Source organism: Crassostrea angulata, chromosome 7 (genome assembly GCF_025612915.1).
Source record: "Crassostrea angulata isolate pt1a10 chromosome 7, ASM2561291v2, whole genome shotgun sequence".
Lineage (NCBI taxonomy): Eukaryota > Metazoa > Mollusca > Bivalvia > Ostreida > Ostreidae > Magallana > Magallana angulata.
The window spans coordinates 24738638-24753288 of record NC_069117.1 but is presented as its reverse complement, the minus strand read 5'-3'; the positions used below and the strand labels follow the sequence as shown (position 1 = coordinate 24753288).

Here is a 14651-nt window from a genome sequence, read left to right as displayed (position 1 = left end):
TATTTCTTAATGAAAACAAGAGAATGGTAGCAAGTACGCGTTTCGTCTAATAAGCAAAAATAATTGCACGTGGGGGGTGGGTACTCAACGGAATTTGAAATTCGAAGTAAGATACCATGGAAAGCAACCTATAGCAGGGTCGTATAGTTATACTGTAGTGAACTATAAATAGACTATCTGTGGAACAAGTTCGCTATGCGTAATGAAAAGTTTTGGCACAAACCCGATTTGGGATTTGCATTGGAAAAATAACAGTTTTTAAAAAATATTGCAAGCAGTGCTTCAATGTAGTAACGCCACTGAAATGTCACGTTGATGTCATCAACGAAAACTTTCATTTTTTCTTCATAGTATTTTCTTGAATAAAAAAAATGTGTATTGTATACTGCGAAATGTCCAGTATGATAACTGGTCAATTTTACACTATCCGCGTATAAGTCGTATGGGATCACGATATCAGGATCGGGATCGAGATGCAATAAACTTACCAGGATCTTGTTCCGGTAAAGTAAACCGTAAAAAGACGAAATGGCGAGATAGATTCTCGGCGAAGTTTTCGCCAAATTTAACGTTGTTATGGTTATCAAACGATGAGTTCAGCAGCTCAAGTATTGAGGTAAGTATAGTGTAATTCATGTCATAAGTTCTGTTAAGTGTGACTTAAGATAGCTGAGAGAGAAGTTTCCATTGATTCTCTTGATACTATGAAGAACATACGGTACCCGCATGCTGAAGACTTAAAAGTTGGCTGTAAATAAGTAACTAATAAAGAACATATTTCTGAGAACAAAATCAGAGTTAGGAGTATTATACCACTGCTAAAGCCTCGGGTACCCGACTGTGGGCTATAACCCATAACAACATAATACTTCATAACATACTTGAATTGAACTTCAAGATAATAGAATTTAAGCTAAAATTTGCTGGATACATGCTAAATCTAATTAAATGTTTATTGTTTTGAATTTTAAAAAATCACCGGGCCTAAAACTCAATAAGTCTAAAAATTTTAAGGGTTTGAAAGATCAGGAAAGACAGAAAACTGGAGTCCATTTACAAATGATTTGATATCAATGAGTCATATGCACTATACATTTTAGGTTTTTGTTACTGTCGCTTCAAGTGTTGTCAGTTTTCCAAATGAATATGATGAGTACAATGGAGTATGATGGAGCACAGGACTCAGGGGTCATAGGTGTTAGGTCAGTGACCCAAAGATTGCTTGTTAAAGCACCATTGTGGTCACTTGATGTTGTAATGTTGTGTCCTTCGACATAGAACTTTATGTACATTGTCTCAGTCCACCAAGCTGTAAATGGAAACTGGCTTACACTGGGGGTTAACCTACAGGACTGGTGAACCATCAATAAATGACTCTCATCTGCATAGCATCATGAAAACCAGATATAAGCACCATCCCTATCAGTATGCTCCCCAAGTCTTGGAAAAGGCTTTAATGTTGAATTTAATATTATACATACCTATCAGTGAAGAACAGTTTACACTGATAGAGGGGAAAAAAGTCCATGATTTCCTCTTTGACTTTTTGCAAAAAAATTTACTCTGAAAAATTAACCAAAAAACCCAAAATACTCATAATAACAAAATCTGTCACCTTTTATTCATTCTTAAGTTTTCAAACACATGGTACAAATTTAACATAATAATCAGTGTACTTTCATTTTGTGTGCAATTTTTTTTTATCTAATGCAATAGAGAAAATATTTTACAGCAGTCATAGATGGATGTTTTTCTGTTATTGTTTTAAATATGTTATATGTTTATATATATCTTTATTCTTCAGACAAGCAGATGCATTAAAAGCTAGCATAACAGGTAAGAAAGGATTTTATTATCAATAATTATTATGATTTCTTTCATTTTGTTGTATGATTTATGGTCACTGAATAGTTATAGTGATTCTTTTTTTTCTTTCTTCCACATGAGGGTAACACTGCAAGACATATGACTCAGAAACTGAAAGATTTAATTATCTTTGATCCCATATACTTTTCTGAATTCAATTTGCCTTAAAATTCAGTACTTCAACAATCATTATACCATCTGTTCTTGTGATTAGTGCTAAAATGTACTGTTTTAAAACTTACTGATTGTAATTGCAGATTCCTCAAAAGGCGTTTCAGAAACATGGGTTGTGAGACAAAGATTGGAGGATCTGTACAAAAAACTGCTCCTTATGGACCTGGAGTATGCCTTGGATAAGAAAGTGGAACAGGATTTGTATGTATTTGTTGATGTAGACATTTGGTTAATACCTTAACTCTACATATATTTTTATCCTATTCTATCTCTTCACGTTTTGACTCCTAATGTATGAATTAACCCATGTGAATATCAATACTTTTGTGAAGGAAATCTCACCAAAAGCATCATTGTTCATGCAACTAAAATCATCTGCAATTTTTCTCAAGATGTAGTTTTGTTGTTCTGATGTTACCTGTGTACCAGAAAAGGGATTAAACAATAGAAATGAATATAAATGTAAAATTGTCTCTTTCAGATGGAACCATGCATTTAAAAACCACATCAATATCTTGCAGACCCAGACCAAGGACAGACAGGTATATACTTTGTAAATACATATACATGTATGTGAAAAACAATATTTGGAATTGTATAGCACTGATTTCTGACTATAAGTGATCAACTGGCATATATTGATATAACTTTACAGAATGCAAAAAGGGGTGAAACACATGCCACACTGAACCTCTTTCTGGAGACAGCTAGTGGATTTTACTTGCAGGTAAGAGGTGTTCAAATATTTTGACTAAGTAAACAGTTTATATGAAAGATAACATACATCAAGTTTTATTGTCTTGTTATGACACATTTGTAAAACAGCCAACATTTAACCTCAAACATGCTTATTTAAAAACACATAAGATCAAGTACTAGGTGAAGAGTATTTATGTAAAGACTATACCTGTATTGGAGTTACTGTTAACTTTTTAGCTCACCTGAGCTGAAAGCTCAAGTGAGCTATTCTGATCACATTTTGTCTGTCGTCCGTCTGTCCGTCTGTCCGTCTGTCTGTCTGTCCGTCTGTCCGTCTGTCCGTAAACTTTTCACATTTTCAACATCTTCTCAAGAACTACTTGGCCAATTTCAACCAAACTTGGCACAAATCATCCTTAGGCAAAGGGGATTCAAAGTTGTGAAAATTATGGGCCACACTCGTTTTCAAGGGGAGATAATTAGAAATTAATGAAAAATTTCGAGAAATTTTCAAAAATCTTCTTCTCAAGAACCAGAAAGCCAAGAAAGCTGAAACTTGTGTGGAAGCATCCTCAGGTAGTGTAGATTCAAAGTTGTGAAATTCATGACCCCCGGGGATAGGGTGGGGCCACAATGGGGGGTCAAAGTTTTACATAGAAATATATAGAGTAAATCTTTAAAAATCTTCTTCTCAAAAACTAATCAGCCAGGAAAGCTGAAACTTGTGTGAAAGCATCCTCAGGTAGTGCAGATTCAAAGTTGTGAAATTCATGACCCCCAGGGGTAGGGTGGGGCCACAATGGGGGGTCGAAGTTTTACATAGGAATATATAGAGTAAATCTTTAAAAATCTTCTTCTCAGAAACTAATCAGCCAGGAAAGCTGAAACTTGTGTGGAAGCATCCTCAGGTAGTGTAGATTCAAAGTTGTGAAAATCATGACCCCCAGGGGTAGGGCGGGGCCACAATGGGGGGTCGAAGTTTTACATAGGAATATATAGAGTAAATCTTTAAAAATCTTCTTCTCAGAAACTAATCAGCCAGGAAAGCTAAAACTTGTGTGGAAGCATCCTCAGGTAGTGTAAATTCAAAGTTATGAAATTCATGATCCCTGGGGGTAGGGTGGGGCACAATGGGGGGTCAAAGTTTTACATAGGAATATATAGAGTAAATATTTAAAAATCTTCTTCTCAGAAACTAATCAGCCAGGAAAGCTGAGACTTGCGTGGAAGCATTCTCTGGTAGTGTAGATTCAAAGTTGTGAAAATCATGACCCCCGGGGGTAGGGTGGGGCCACAATGGGGGTCGAAGTTTTACATAGGAATATATAGAGTAAATATTTAAAAATCTTCTTCTTAGAAACTAATCAGCTAGGAAAGCTGAAACTTGTGTGGAAGTATCCTCAGGTAGTGTAGATTCAAAGTTGTGAAAATCATGACCCCCAGGGGTAGGGTTGGGCTACAATGGGGTAATCGAAGTTTTACATAGGAATATATAGAGTAAATCTTTAAAAATCTTCTTCTCAGAAACTAATCAGGCAGTAAAGCTGAAATTTGTGTGGAAGCATCCTCACGTAGTGTAGATTCAAAGTTGTGAAAATCATGACCCCCAGGGGTAGGGTGGGGCCACAATGGCGGGTCGAAGTTTTACATAGGAGTTTATATATAGAGTGAATCTTTAAAATCTTCTTCTCAGAAACTAATCAGCCAGGAAAGCTGAAACTTATGTGGAAGCATCCTCAGGTAGTGCAGATTCAAAGTTGTGAAAAGCATGATCCCTGAGGGTAGGGTGGGGCACAATGGAGGGTCGAAGTTTTACATAGGAATATATAGAGTAAATCTTTAAAATTCATCTTCTTAGAAACTAATCAGCCAGGCAAGCTGAAACTTGTGTGGAAGCATCCTCAGGCAGTGTAGATTCAAAGTTGTGAAAATCATGATCCCTGGGGTAGGGTGAGGCCACATTCGGGGGGGGGGGGGGGGGGGGGGGTGTTAGAGTTTTACATAGAAATATATAGAGTAAATCTTTTAAAATCTTCTTCTCAGAAACTAATCAGCCAGGAAAGCTGAAACTCATGTGGAAGCATCCTCAGGCAGTGTAAATTCAAAGTTATGAAATGCATGATCCCTGGGGGTAGGGTGGGGCACAATGGGGGGTCGAAGTTTTACATAGGAATATATAGAGTAAATATTTAAAAATCTTCTTCTTAGAAACTAATCAGCCAGGAAAGCTGAAACTTGTGTTGAAATATCCTCAGGTAGTGTAGATTCAAAGTTGTGAAAATCATGATCGCTGGGGGTAGGGTGGGGCACAATGGGGGGGGGGGGCTGTTAAAGTTTTACATAGGAATATATAGAGTAAATCTTTAAAAATCTTCTTCTCAGAAACTAATCAGCCAGGAAAGCTGAGACTTGCGTGGAAGCATTCTCAGGTAGTGTAGATTCAAAGTTGTGAAAATCATGATCCCTGGGGGTAGGGTGGGGCACAATGGGGCGTCGAAGTTTTATATAGGAATATATAGAGTAAATATTTAAAAATCTTCTTCTTAGAAACTAATCAGCTAGGAAAGCTGAAACTTGTGTTGAAGTATCCTCAGGTAGCGTAGATTCAAAGTTGTGAAAATCATGATCCCTGAGGGTAGGGTGGGGCACAATGGAGGGTCGAAGTTTTACATAGAAATATATAGATTAAATCTTTAAAATTCTTCTTCTTAGAAACTAATCAGCCAGGAAAGCTGAAACTTGTGTGGAAGCATCCTCAGGCAGTGTAGATTCAAAGTTGTGAAAATCATGATCTCTGGTGGTAGGGTGAGGCCACATTGGGGGGGGGGGTGTTAAAGTTTTACATAGAAATATATAGAGTAAATCTTTAAAAATCTTCTTCTTAGAAACTAATCAGCCAGGAAAGCTGAAACTTGTGTGGAAGTATCCTCAGGTAGTGTAGATTCAAAGTTGTGAAAACATGATCCCTGTGGGTAGGGTGAGGCCACATTGGGGGAGGGGTGTTAAAGTTTTACAAAGGAATATATAGAGTAAATCTTTAAAAATCTTCTTCTCATAAACTAATCAGCCAGATGATTCTTTATAATTGTTAAGACTTTGGCTCCAGGACAATTCTTCGGCCTCACAAGAAGGTTCAGAGTTTGATATAGCTTAATATCCCATATATTAACAATTGTAAAGGATCTTTTTGAGGACTGCAATACTCAACATGTGATATGACTATAAAATCATCCTGTTAGAAAAGGGACTAATGATTAAAAACATAAGAATATCCAGGGGGAAAAATGGATTTTATATTGTTCCTCAGGTGAGCGATGTGGCCCATGGGCCTCTTGTTTGATAAATTAAAATGGATATATTTTCTTTCCAGTTGATACAATTAATTTGTACTACATTCAAACTGGATTTGCCATTTAGAAGGAAGTCATCATGTTTTGGGATAATGAAAGGTGGGGCTAGTACCAGTAGAATGTAATGTACAGCAAATGTATCTACTCATGATAATATTTTCTCTCTCTCTTTCTCTTTTCTTTTTCTTTCTCTCTCACCTCTCAATTGTTAACGTAATTTTAGCCTGTGTGACTTGTTAATAAATGTTTATTTTAATGCTTTAATTTGCCCATTGCAATAAGGTACACATAACATACAAGTTTTATCTTCGTTTAGAAAAAACAACACTGAGAGTGAAGATTGTGCCACCTAAGAAAAGCTCCTGTCTGTATGTCTGTCAGTACTGCTTGGTTCACCTTGGAGATATCGGTATGGACACCAAGATTTAAATTGATACTGTAGATTCCTAATTAAACACAAGGAATAAATATCCGCATAAAATTGCGAGAAGTACATCTTGCAAATTTTAAAATCTCTCTTTTATTTTTCGGACTGATGTAAATTACATGAAACTATGATAAAAACTTGACATTCACGATTTTATGTTCTCGCTATTTGATGAAAAATGGTAGAATCATGGAATTATGTACTCGCGGAAAATAAGGAATCTACATGTACAGTAATCGAAACAATGAGCCAGCACATTCTGTTGACATTCTACCCGCGTCGCATCGATAAAGCACTTTATGGCTTTTGTTTGGCCTGCTTACAAATGTATAGCCCAATTTCAGGTGTTACGTGGATGTGGAATTATTTTATATAAAACTTTTAAAAAGTATACTTGTACTTGTCGAAAATATACCCCTTTCCATCCTGTGCATTATAAACTTGTTTTGACTATTTTCTAGAAATTGCTATGGTTATGTATAGGATTTGTTGTTTAAAAAAAAATCATTTTGCCAAATTTCCATCTGTGTATTATGTTATGTATGTATAAATATGATATCATTTACATTATCTGAACTTTGAAATAATTAGTAAAATTTGTTTTATTGTTTTGACTGAACCTTAAGCTTTTCATTTTTCCAGCTCGATACAGACAACAGATAGAACAAGCTCAGACATTTTATTGGCATGCTGCCAACCTTGTGCCATTTAATGGTAAGTAAAGACACACTTATTGGGGAAAGGGCACCTCTTTTGATTACACATATCTGGGTCTTATTTACCTTCATCATATGTACATGCACATAATTTCTTCACAATACATGTCATCTTTGGTGGATGTTACAAGCAGGAATTTTCTTATTTCTAAAAATCTGCATCCTTCACTTACATGTGTTTACTTATCCTTGTTATGCCTTATAGTGGATCATCTTGGTCAGTGACTGTGGCATTTATTCAATACTTGTACAATAAATGTAAAGTAAAAAGGTGTTACAATTTAAACATTTTTCACAAGCAACTTTATCACACACTTACCCTGTCACAATGTTTTGTTGTTTGCATAGGTCAACCCTACAATCAGCTAGCCATTGTGGAGGCTGCGCGAGGGAACAAGCTGACCACAGTGTTTTACTATGTGAGAAGTCTGGCTGTCAGACATCCTTTCCCAGCTGCAGCCACCAACCTGGAAAAACTGTACACTAAACTCACCAAGGACATGTAAGTCAGATAATAAGCCTGAATCTGCAGATAAGAGACTCCAAAGAGTGGGGCACATGCATCATTATTTGTAACCTCTGGTTTAATGTTGTTGTTTTTTTTTAAATTTTAGTCCAGAATTGAAAGGAAAACTCTCTGTGAGTGAAATGATCACATCATTTCTACAACTCCATGCCTGTATCCATCTGTGCACAGGTTTGTGTTGACCAGTTTCAGAGTATCAAATATGGTTGATATTTTTTTGCAAATCATGCTTGTGAACTATTAAATTCACCTTGTTTTATTTTCTTGACAGAACTAGATAGAGCAGCTGCCCTGAGCTCCAAACTTCTGGCTGCCTTACCAGCTCATGTAACATCCCAGAGTTTCCCGTCCCACATTCTTGTTCAGATTGTGGCCATCAACATCTTCTCGATGCACCATGCCCAGCGTATGACCCAGTATCAGGATGGTGAGGAACGCGCAGACTCCTTCAGTGAGGAATTGGGCAGTGAGGAGCTTCGGTCATTCTCTCTGATGTTCAGTTTTACCAGTAAGTAACATAAGAGTGTTAATGAGGATGATTCATCCCTCTTAGTAAAAAGCTTTATATCGATTCATTTATTCTGTATTATTTTTAAAAATTTTATATGTGTATATTTGTAACAGTTGGCATTTTGGACTTGCTTTTGCAAAATACCCCAAAACAGGAACAGAAACTCAAAGAATTCTTCACTCTACCAGCCGTGAAGCTTTTGCTTGATTGGTTCAAGTTAAACCCTGTACACCTGCAAAATCCTATCCTAAAATCATCTAGGTTTGTAACTCAATTATTATTCCAAGAATTTTCAGTTAGAGTCCTGATGAGATACAGTTAAACTATAGAATTATCATTTTCTTTTTATTTATTGCAGTGTAATGACAAATTTGTGTAAAGTTCTGAACAACATCAAACTGTCTGATAATGAAGGCGGTCCAAATATTTCTAAATGTAAGTAAATAGTGTAATATTGTCAGTTGACATTTGTTTGTTACAATCAGACACTATTGAGTGTATCTCTGATACATGTGTTTACTTTGTTTTTGACTTACTATTCTGTCTTGCATTATAGATGAAGATCTACCTTTACCAGAAGATACAGAACTAAGGTGTTTTCAGTACCTGGAGAAAGCACACAGGTAAATTAAGGCTTTATGGACATGTACACGTATGTTAATTAATAGTTTGTTAAAGTATGTCAGAATCTGTAAAAAATCGGTATTAATAAAACATCAAACAATCAAGCATGTTTGGAATAAAAACCCTGCTATCAGTTCAACTATTTTAGCAATTCAGGTCTAGCATTAGTTCACAATGCCCATTTAAGTCCATTTAAGTTTAAAGTTTTACTTTTGAGCTGTAGTAGTTACAGCTAGAAATTTGCAATGCTTCTCATGCCCCTTAATCTCTGTCCTAGCATGTACAGCTACAGTCGCTTGCCCACTGAGGGCCTACCCTCAGAAGTGGAGTCCATGTTGAGGTGCATGAGGATCTACTCTCATGGAACCTGGTTAGCCGAGGAGACAGAGAGGTTTGTTATCCTCAGTATCTCATTAATAAGCCTGCCTATTTTTTCTTTTTATATACAGTTTGGCATTGGATGCAGAGTACTTATGACTTTTTCTTTTCAGTATAAGCGCTCAGCAAGGAAAGTCTGGGAGACTACAGTTTACTGCTCCAACTATTCAAAAACCAATCACTTCAGGTAACTAACTTATATAAGCATCCTTTTCTCATGTACAGTTACACATTTATCCTATGTGTGGTATCTTTGACCAAATATTTTCTTATTCAGTGTATGAAGCTGGAGATAGTCAAGTGCCATTTGTAGAAAAGAAATCTGTGCGTCAAAATATTGCCATTCAGGTGTGTTTTCCTTGTATCACAATATGATTGAGCTATTCATATCTTATCAGGTATATTAACTTTTAGTTCTTTTTCAAGTTTTCCTATGAATGATTTTAATCTTCTGTTTGGAAATTTCAGGCAATTATTCAAAAGAAAGGTCAACAGCAAGCTGCAGATAAAACTCCTAAAGTTGTTCCAACTAAAATACAAGAAAGAGTAAGCACTGAAATAAATGTTCAGTTTATTATCATTTCATATGAGAGCATATCTGAAATCAGAAAGACTTAGTACATTCAATGAGTTATTCTGGGTTTTTTTTTATTTTGGTATTTTTTGTTATTTGACAGGTTAAACCACCACCATCTGTAAGTGCAGAACCAGTGAAAACAATTGTCACATCGACAGCCTCTGGTCCGAACTCCCCAAAATATCTTCTAGGTGTACCGACCACTGAGCCTCAGTTCATGAAAGGAGGAAGCACCAATGTAGTAGGTAACTCAAGGTCAGGAACTCAGAGCTCAAGAGTTCCAATCGCACAACAACCACCGAGACTGCAGAAACAGTTGCTGGCACAGCAACAGCAACAACAGGGCTCTTCTCAACCAACCCTGTGGTCAGAGAACGCAACACCACAGATTCTCAGCAAGCCATCAGCTTCACAGCAAAAGTTACTGTGGCCATATTCACTTCAACAGCAGTCAGAGCAAAACGTTTCAAAATCGGACAGCAATTCTTCAGTACATTCAGCACAGAGTGACACCAGTCCTGGTAAAGTGGGAGCACAGCAGCCCTCTCAGCAGACGTCAGAAGTTCAAAGGTTACAGCTGGAAAAACAATCGCCAAGCAATTTTATGAACATGCCTACTGTTACATCTGATTACAGGTATTCTTAATTCAAAGACTAATCAATTTCATGAATTTATAAAGACAATTTTATATAATTTTGGGATTAATATAAATTTTTTTTTTTTAAGGATGACATCAAGATTTCCAGTTACAACTAATCAACCATCAATGGCACCTCAGAACATGCCAGTCAATGCTAAGAACCCTGGATCAAGTCAAAACACAGCATTACAGGGGACTGCTGGAAGCAATGCAATGTTTAGGTTTCCTCCACCACCTCTGCCACCAAACAGCAAACAGTTTCCTTCTATGACTTTTGATGTTCCTCCACCCCCTTTACCACAACCTATGAACATGTCAGGTGCAGAAACAGAGTCAAGAACTGGTTTTACCCATCAAATGTCCAGCCGACATCAGCCTGAAAAGAATCAACAGAATGTTATGGCAGAAAATGCTTTCCAACAGAATCAATCACTTGTTAACCCTCAAAGGGCTCCTCAAGGGACAAATTATCCAAGCAACTCGAATCAGCAACACACACAAAGCAGCCCACTTACGGGAAATATTGGTAATCAAATGCAGGGAGGAGTTAGAAATTTATTTCAAAATCTCCCACCACAAGGCTTTCAGCAAATGGCTCCTGGGAATGAGAGACCTCACTTTGGAGGTCCTGCCAATGAGAGGTCACCTTTTGGAGGACTGAAACCACAAACAGTGCCATCACAGTTACAGAATACTGCCTCTCAGTACCAACTGTTGAACCAGCTACTAAGCATGAATGCTGGCATGGGAAGAATGAACTTGAGAGCCCCAATGGATCAACCAGGAAAAAAGGATGATTTCCCCTTTGTTCCCCCAGAGTTGTTGGGAGCACTTTCACAGCTTGCTGTTCAGGTAAATAGTGTTTTAAAAATACATTTTCAATACAAACATAGTACAAGTAGATGGATACAATGTACTAGTAACTGAAATACAATTCTGTGCCTCAACTTTTGAACATACATGTACATATAGATACATGTATTGGGATTTATTGAATCTTACTCTGAAAAGCAATTGTCAAAAGGGTCCACTAAGTGCATATTTTGATATGATAAGGATAATTTGTAAATTGAATATAACCAGTTAATCAATTGTTTACCTTTTCAAACTTTATTTATTTTTTTATTGACTAAGAACACTCATATTACATTATGTCTCCATCAAAATTAAGGGCATGCTGGTTGGTCTGTTATTCCGTAGACCTTTTTCCAAATGTCGTAGAGAGTACTTGTGGCTTTTTTAGGTTAAAGGTCATTGGGTTTATTGCTATGCCCATGATGGCTTAAAAGACATCAAACTTATTGCTTTTAATAAATATTTTTGCAATAACAAGTGAATAACCTATAGTGATTCAGGTCAAAAGGTCATCAACTTAATGCTGTATCCTTCTCGTATATTATCTAAACAAGACTTTGAAAAGCAGTAGTTTTACAAAGATTTCTTGTGATTGTATTTATAGCCACCAAATATTAGCAAAGAAGGCTTGATGATGCAAAACAGGATGGGTGCTGCTTTTCAAGGTCATGCTGAGGTAAGAATTGCTTGTAAAAAAGATTTTGAAGTTTACTGCTTACTGGTAATTGAATTATACGAGTATTTTTATATTAAGGACATGAACATCTACACGTACATAGCTAAAAGAACTGATATTTTTCTTTTAGCATAATCATAAGAGTATTAAACACATTTTAAATATGGACAGTTATTGCATGGAATATTTGTTCAAAGTAACATAAACTGGTGTAGTAGCATTTAATAGTTTATTTTTATGGCAACACATTTGCTGTTGTATGTGTCTAATAATGCTGATTCCATCCAGGGAACACCAAAGCCTGACACAGGGAACTCTCCAAACAGAAGGTAAAAAGTAGCATTGTTACATTTTTCAACATATTTCTAATGCATTATTGTTACAAATCTATCTTTTAATTCAATAATTGTGTTTTGACCAAAAGATTTGGAATTGCATCTTACATTCAGAAAATGACAGACATTGGTACTTTCTGTTTTAGCCCAATGCCTGGCCCTCCTGACCTAGATTCTCGTCCCACCAGACCGGGGCCACAGACCACACAACAAGGAACGTACTCACTGTTCAGCAGCTCTCCATGGTCTGTGCCTCTGTCCACTGCAGACAACAAAAGTAAGACCAACATAAAGTTATGATCAACTAACATTAGTATAAATTTACTTTTTTTCATGACATGAATATTTAAAGTAAGGTATGGTGGTTATTGAAAGTATAAAAAAAAAACCCTGATACTTTCAATTTTAGGCCATGGACCATCCCCATTCTCTGAAGAGCCAAACATGGTAAGACATTCACCAAAAGCAGAAGTTACTGAGCCCAAGATGCCACAAGGAATAGATATGGGGCTGAGGTTTGGTCATAATGAGGAAGTTTGGCTTGAAAAATCACAGAAGGGTGCACCACCAGCAGACCACAACCCTGCATCAGGACCAGGGCCTTATTTCCCAGGACCATTACAGGTTATAAAAAAAAATTACTTGACATAAAGTTTTATTTACCAAATCAAAAAGTACGGAAGGCTTATTTTAATGCTTGTATACTGGTACTTTTAATATATGTCCAGATAACAATAGATAACTGGTGCTTTTCATAAAAGGAATATTGAATCGAAATAAAACATGATTATTTACCAAATCCTATGTCTGTAGTTTCCACTGTTTAGATATGATACCGTAGTATATGTACACATATTTGATATACAGTATCATATTTTTGCAGTCAATCTGGTCATCTCCTGGTCCATCTCCATTGGAAAAGCTCTTGGAAATGCAGAAACAACAGAGAACCACAGATCCCCACTGAGCCGAGCTGTTGGATATCAGTTGGAATTCAGATTTATAATGAAGACTTCATCACACACCATGTAGACTATTCTACATGAGGATGGAATCTTGGATGAAAAGCTGCTAAAGTTTGCAGTGGAAATTCAGCAGGAATAGCCGATGATGCACATAGAGCATATTTGTCCTGTTTTGTTGCCTCCACTATACTTGTAGCATCAGAGCATATGCTTATTGTTGCAGTTTGCAGTTGTGACAACTTAAAAGCTGCATGTAGTACTGTTAAAAGTTGTTTTCTAACTAATATGCATTGTAAAGTGTGTTGAATGCCAGAGCTAGTTGGAAGAAAATATGCTTATCACAGAAATCTATTGGTTCAGACGTGCAGAAAAATGAATCTTTTTTATTTACACAGATTGAAATGAGAAAACGCTTGCACGGGAAATATTAAGTGGAATATTAAAATGTTTGACTGGATAAAACTTTCAGGTACATGTACTTTGATCAGAGTTATTCAGAAAGTCTTTGTCTAGAGTGTATGTCTTATTTTTTTTTTTCAATTTGCCTTTATTTTTCTCGTTTTGACATGTTTTATAACTCATACTCCAAACTGAAATCTTCAATGGAAGTAATTGTAAAAACCTTCCAGGAATTGTATAGCCTTCTCAAATGCATTTACCTTTTGCTATGTACATGTACCTTGTGTATATAACATTTCAAACCAAGACCCCTAATCCAGAGCTGTGTGTACAACACGAGCAAATAAAAATCATTAATATAAACAAAGAAACATTTTTGACTGTGATTGTAAACATGATCATGCTTGTATGAAGGGATTTTTTGACACTCACTATCTGTAGCAGCATGTTGAACAGCTTGTCTGATAAGCATTGTAGTTCCTTTGGTATGTTGTGTCTCTTTATTCACTACTTCTTAACAGAATCATTACTTGTTGAGTTCAACCTTTCATGATGTGGTTTATTTCCGTACATTTGGTAATGGGGAAATTTGAATGTAAAGATGGATTATGAAAATATTGCAGTGTGTACTTCAAGGAGAGCGAGTGAGATAAGATAGCCTAGCCAAATTTTTTCTCTAGTGCTAAAGATGCAGTTGTTTTGGAATAAAATTAGTGGTTGAAGTTAATATTTAAGAATGACATTTTTGTAAATGTATAAATTAATATTTATGAATTACCAATTGTCTAATGTATTGCTTTTTCTTGGAATTGAATGATGCACATGTGCTACATTAGTACAAAGATGATTGTATTTCCTTACTGTTATTTTAATTAATAATAAAGGCACTGTGATAATCGATATCGTTTTCTCTGGATTGAACAACTACATGT

The 14651-nt window shown here is 36.2% G+C and overlaps 1 protein-coding gene across 1 annotated transcript; it reads left to right on the top strand.

Annotated features, from left to right (window-relative positions):
• The first annotated feature begins 475 nt into the window (after positions 1-475).
• On the top strand, positions 476-14619 carry LOC128192052 (nonsense-mediated mRNA decay factor SMG7-like). The gene is made up of 25 exons (XM_052864462.1): positions 476-616; positions 1805-1836; positions 2124-2241; positions 2522-2582; positions 2696-2767; positions 6110-6188; positions 6406-6498; positions 7159-7230; positions 7581-7734; positions 7847-7929; positions 8030-8266; positions 8383-8530; positions 8628-8704; positions 8826-8892; positions 9171-9284; positions 9385-9458; positions 9549-9619; positions 9740-9817; positions 9949-10484; positions 10576-11341; positions 11949-12020; positions 12309-12349; positions 12502-12632; positions 12765-12979; positions 13239-14619. Exons 1-25 carry the CDS (start codon positions 591-593, stop codon positions 13320-13322), a joined length of 3501 nt encoding a protein of 1166 aa, XP_052720422.1. The 5' UTR covers positions 476-590; the 3' UTR covers positions 13323-14619.
• The last annotated feature ends 32 nt before the right edge of the window (positions 14620-14651 follow it).